This window comes from Grus americana, chromosome 2 (genome assembly GCF_028858705.1).
Source record: "Grus americana isolate bGruAme1 chromosome 2, bGruAme1.mat, whole genome shotgun sequence".
NCBI lineage: Eukaryota > Metazoa > Chordata > Aves > Gruiformes > Gruidae > Grus > Grus americana.
In genome coordinates, this window is record NC_072853.1 from 161,643,996 (window position 1) to 161,649,995 (window position 6,000).

The 6,000-nt window shown below is 44.6% G+C and overlaps 1 protein-coding gene across 3 annotated transcripts in view; it reads right to left on the reverse strand.

Moving 5' to 3' along the window:
• Positions 1-1,313, reverse strand: part of GALNT11 (polypeptide N-acetylgalactosaminyltransferase 11) — a 58,529-nt gene extending 57,216 nt beyond the window's left edge. The window contains exon 1 of one of the 3 annotated variants that reach the window (XM_054816762.1): positions 1,202-1,313. Coding sequence is in view for 1 of the 3 variants with exons in the window: in XM_054816767.1 (XP_054672742.1) it covers positions 1,202-1,232 (31 nt within the window). In the remaining 2 variants the exon portion in view is untranslated. Of the gene's footprint in view, positions 1-1,083; positions 1,105-1,201 lie in introns of those variants that run through there. The other 2 variants (XM_054816767.1, XM_054816766.1) reach the window with 2 other exon arrangements.
• Positions 1,314-6,000: the final 4,687 nt, after the last annotated feature.

The window sequence follows — 6,000 nt, forward strand, 5'->3', positions numbered from 1 at the left end:
AGAAACAAATGAAGGTGAAGCGCCTATCTGGAAAGACAGCTTCTGAACACAGCATTAGCTTCCAGCACCACACTACAGCAGAGAAAAATCTGACCTGCTAAGCTCTCTGCTACCAGCAGCACAGAGCTTTTGGTTGCTTGCTCAGCTCAGTCTGTTTTCATGCAAACAAGAAACCAGAGAACCTTTCTTTTGCCTTGCAAGTAACTTGGAAACAGTTAATTTGTTATCAGTATTTTCTGTTGCAGCCTTCATTATAAGCTTTAACACACAGGAGAAAAAAAAAAACCACCACGCTGAACTGACTAGAAGGGCTGGAGACCAGCCACGTAGAATAACACATATTTGCTAAGAGGAAAAGGGAGCCTCAATGTTGTGAGGAACGTATTGAAAACCACAGGAAGAAAAAAGGAGAAACAGTTTAAAAATAAATTTTCCCAGTCATAAAGATAAGAAACCTTTAATACACCACGGGGTCGAACAGCCCTTCAAAAAGCAATGCCTGCCCTCGCCCTGCAAACGAATCAATGAAAGGAGCAGGAAAACTCACACGTACAGATCCCCACATTTTGGGCTGACAGTTGCATAGTTTCAGTCTACCTGCAGGCAGGTTGCTGCTGCTGCTCCTTCACATGCATTTAAAGACTACAAAAATAACAACTACATTATCTTCCATCCTATGTACCACAACTCACACCGGCCCCACGGTCTCTCCCCGGGGGAGTGCTGCTGGTCAGGTTAAGCTATTGGCCCCTCACCATGCGGCTGGCTCACCCAGCGACCCAACCAAGCGTAGCCTCCCCGCTATAAGGTCACACCGTTCACTTCAGTCAGAAAGCGGGAAGCCCTGAAGCTGACCCCGGCCTCTGGCCCGCCGGGCAGGGGCAGCAGGAAACAGGAATCGCTGTCCCCGGGACAGACTCTGCCGCGTCCCTCAGGGCAAGCGGGAAAACGGCCGGGACCGGCCTGATATCGCTGCCGGCCCCGTCCCTCACCTCTCGCAGCTGCCCCTCACACTGCCACCAGCCCCGTCCCTCACCGCCCGGGGCTACCCCTCACACCACCGCTGCCGACCCCGTCCCTCACCCCTCGGAGCTGCCCCTCACGCTGCCGCCGGTTCCCCCGCCGCGGCCGCCTCCCCTCACGGCGCAGCCGCCACTGACCCTGTCCCTCACAGCCCCGGAGCCGCCACCCCCGCACTCACCGCGGCGGTCGGCGGGACGCGGCGGCGGCATCGCCCCTCACGCCCGCCCCGTGCCCACGCCGGCAGCGCGCACCGCTCGCGCGCGGCGGTGGCGCCACGTGACCGCTCCCGCCTCCTCCCGCCTACTCTCCCGGGCCGGCGCGTCACGTGAGGCGGCCGGGGTGCGGCCGCCATGACAGGCGGGGCAGGGTCAGCCCGAGAAGATGGTGGGCGCTGAGGGGGAGAGGGGTGGTGTTGGGGTGTTCTTTCTTGGACTCCTTTTGCTGAGCGATGCATGGCCATGAAGCTTTAGGGGGAAGTCAGCGCTGGAGGGCTGTGGATGTGCGGCCTTCAGTCCCCCTCTCCCCTCAGAGTTGCTGTGTATCTGTCCATCCTGCTGGGCTTGCAGTTTCCCTTGCATCTCTCCCTGAAGACTAAAGCCCTTTCCAGTCCTCCAAGGAGGTGTCTGCTTTGGGCTTCATGGGCTTAAGTGGCCTCTGGAAGTACTTGTCCGGGGGCTTTGAAGGGGAGAAAAGAGGTGTAGGTCAGGCTGATGGGGGATGTCAAGGCCAACCAGCAATGTTTTCCTCACTGTGTGGTTTGATTAGCTGGCTGGAACATGGGGGACTGACTTCTTCAGTGGGAAGGGGGAGATAGCTGCGGGAAATCAACCACAACTACCCTAAAGTAACCTGAGCCTGGCAGTTAATGTGCATCTATAGTGACAAGAGTTGACACCCTCACAGGTGGAGAGGCATGTTGAATCCTCAGATCTTTCATGTCCAGAGTAAGTGATCTAACCACTGGCTTACTAGACAAAAGGGTGGTGGGGTAGCTTCACTGCTAATCCATCTTCATGTGGGACCTGACTTGGCAGGTGAAACTGGAAGGGTTGTTGGGTTTGTAAACCGTGGTGAGGTTTAAGAACGAAGTGTCAGATTTGCTCAGTATAGTCAGGGCTGGGGTTTGTTTTGGGGGGGGGGGGGTTGTGAATACCCAAATATAGAACTTGAGCTGCTGAGTGACACTTTGAAGGTGGCAGATTTTATTTTAGTAAAGTGGAAATTAAACAAGGTTGACACACCCAAACCCATTTTTTGGTTGATATTGCCCCTGGTGTCCAGAGCTTATGGCAAGGTGCTTTATAGTAACACAAATAGAGCAGAATACAGAACTTGTCAGAAAGCTGTAGCTACAGCATTGAAGTACAGGGGGCAAAAAGGCAATATATAATCAGAAGGTGCAGTGAGAGAAAAAGGGGTGGCAATCCGTGGAGGGGTTAGCAGGCAGATGACAAGGAGGTAGCAAGGATCAAGATGAAAGTAATGTGTGCAGTTAAATGAGATAGCCACATAGTCACCATCCCTATCAGCCAGCTTTTCATAATTCCTGTTTCATAATGGCTAATATGCAGCTTTGATCTCTCTCTCATAATAATTTAGCCTGATGACTAGAGGTGTGTGTTAAGCTTTCTTAGGTAAAAGTAACCTCAGCACATATGCTATCTGCTTTCTGCAGAACCATTATCTCTGAAGTCCTTCTAAGTTGGCCAGTTCTTGCCAACCTTGTAATTTCAGGTATTTAATCTACCCAAATAGTTATTTTAGTTCTTATCAAAACGAGTTTCCCTGGTGCCTGGATTATCGTTTTATTAACAGAATTAATAAACTGCTACTTTTTAGCATTGTTCATGTAAGGTCTTTGAGACGTGTTTCATTTCTCAAAATCCCTGATAATGATAATCTGCCCAGCCCAACTGCTTAATATACTCTATGATAACTCGTTAGTGTTAACTAATTGACCCACTTCCTATGTGCTCACAGCAAGGGACAAGAAGTCATGTAAAAATGCTTGTAAGAAATCGTAACCCAAAGTAATCCTCTATCAATATGGGCTGTGGTCAGAATTTGGAATCCACATGTACTCAAGCACTGCAATTTCATTTATTAAATATTCCTGTTGTTGACACATCTTAGACACATAAATGACACGAGAAAGGGACACTGAGCTACAGATATTCTTTAAGTCCTGTCTGATTTCTTAGATTAGCTTTTCTACTTTATGAAAAAGGAGGCGAGTCTCCCCAAACCCAAACAGAATTAATGTATATTATTTTTCTAAATCCAAATCATTCAGAACAAATTTCTGCAGCTAACATGTGGAGTTTGTTGACCAGCTGTGATAGAGAAGACTGGAGGAAACTCCAACTGTTCATTCAGTAACTGGGAGAACTTGTATTTGTTACAGTGGTTTGTTTCCTTTTATAATAGTTTGCCTAGGGGCTGTCCATGACGGAAGTCAGAGTCTGCACATCCCCTAGTAGAGTTTCTATGTGATTACGGTTTTGAATGGAGTACACAAGCCCTGGTAAGTGCTGGACGGTTTATTTGCAGTCTTTGAGGAAGAAGGACGTTTATCTGGTTGCTCTCAGACTTTTCTTTCCTACTGTTACTTTTGCTGCATATCATTTAACGTGTTTTTTTGCCTGTTTTCCAAAAGAAAGAAGGTTGAATGACAACTCAGAATATGTATATGGGTTTATCTGATCTGCTCTCTCTTCTCAAATACTTTTGAACTCTTGGACCATATTCATCAAATTTGACAGTGGGTTGAGATTTCAAAGAGATTACATTCTAAATAGCTTTGCAAAAATAGATGTCTGAATATAAGAGACTGTTATCACTGCTGAGGAAAAGCCTGTAGAACAAGTTCATCCCACATACCCTTAAATTCATTAGGAGCACTCAGGAATGAATCTGCGGAGCTGTTGTGACTAGTCTATTGAAAACATCAGATCTGTGCTTTGTAGTAGTTGAAAAAGCAAAAAGGATGTCAGGTACATTAGGACAGGAATAAAGGATGAGATGGGATACTGTTGTAAAACCCAAAGTGCTTGTACATCTTCAATATTGTGTGGAATTGTCCCTAAACCACCAAGAAAGGTACAGAGAAAAACAATGAGCTCAACAGAGGTGTGGAATTGCTTCCTTAAAAAAAAAAAAAAAAGAGTTTAAATGCACTCAAATGGTTTAACTTGGAAAAGGACTATGAAGGAATGTGATAATGACATAAAAATCTATTGTCATAGAGAAAGTGAATTCTGTTTCCTATAGCACAAGATTTAGGTGTCGTGAGTGAAATTTCCAGTGAAAAAAATTTAAAAGAAACAAAAAGAAAGTATGTTTTTTTCTTGAGTTGTAAATTGCTGCAAGTGTATTGTAAAGGCCAAAAGTATAAATGTGTTCATGGGTGGATTAGAATTGGAAATGGAAAAAATGTCCATCGAGGCCTCTTAAATATAACGCTAATGCAGCTGCTAGCTCAGGAAATCTGCAAGTAAAAGAGTGGATTCAGCCAGCAGATTAAGACACCTAAATTTGGGGTTCAGTGTGTAGGTGTCTCCATGTGAACCAGATGTCTAAGCTCCATTTATGCTCAGTAGAGAACTAATGTGGGATTTAGTTACATAAATGCAGGCATCAAGTACCATTTTAGGTATTGTGGAGTTTTCTACCTGGCCTGCTGCTCCTGCTGTCTCCTAAAAAGCCTGTCATATCTGAAGTCTCACGTGGGAGTCTTTGATATCTCAGACCATCACCGATGTCACTAAGCACCTATGGTTAGCAAGCTGAACCCCGCTCAGAGCTGATTCAGCCAGCTATTCAAATCCCCTCAAGGTAGATATATCAGTGTATTTTGAACAGCTGAATAGCTCTCAGCTTCATTATCTGTATTGAGTAATTCTCTACTGACTGTAGGAGGAACTTATATTCAGATGAAAACATCTTCAGTCTAGATGTCAAAATTTATAGGTTTTGCCAGGCTGTACCAGAGGGCATATTGCTTAGCTTTTTTATGCTAAGTTTCCTTAGCTAGTCAGACCACCGAGTTGATTCAGCTGGGATTGATTTAGGGGAAGAATAGAGGAGATTGTGTGTGAAAAACCTTAAGATACTCAGATTTATTGATAATGAGGATTGTGTGAAGGTTTAGATTCACGGTGCGTTGTATAATGGTGCATTGATGTGTAGTGACACTTTGAACACAGTTTCATAACTCCCTAAACCTGGAAGATACTTGGTGGCCAAGAGCAACCACAGATATTGTTGATGAAGCCATCAGAATGACAAATTCTTAAGTCATTAGATCCTGTAACTGAAAGGAATTTTTTTCACAAAGGTAAATCAAAACTAATTTGGTTGGTGACAGGCTTTACACCCTTCAGTGAATCAGACCAGTTAGATCTTGTTAGAGTGGCAGAACTTGCCTAAGAAAAATTTGGGCTAAGATTCAGGCCAAACAAATTAGAAAGAAAGGTAACTAGAAAAGCCAGATGATAATTAGACGAGTTTTGGAAAGGAGAATCAGTTTTTTCCTCAATCTCTCGCACTTCAAATTATTTATATTTTCTAGTTGGAAAGACAGAACTTTTAGCACTAATGCTGTCCTCCTGGGCTGATGAAAGTTTTAACAAAACAAGTAAACAAGTCAGCAAGCTCTGGCATTGGTTTTTTGATATCTTAATAACAAGCTATGAAGGAGCATTTATGCTTTTAAAACTGTATTGGTCACCATTTTTGCTACTGCAGCAGTGTTCCCATTTGATATTTACCGGCAGAATGCCGTGATAGTACAATAAATAATAAAGACTCTCTCCTAGCATCACTGCTGTTAACAGAGAATCTGTATCTCTCAAATGTCCTGCTCTTCAAGATGGGACAGAGACAAGAACAACGTAATATGATATAATGGGCATTTTTTCCTTTATTTTTCAGCCCGATCTGTGTTATTTTTCTGTGCTTCTTAACACCTCTCTTCTG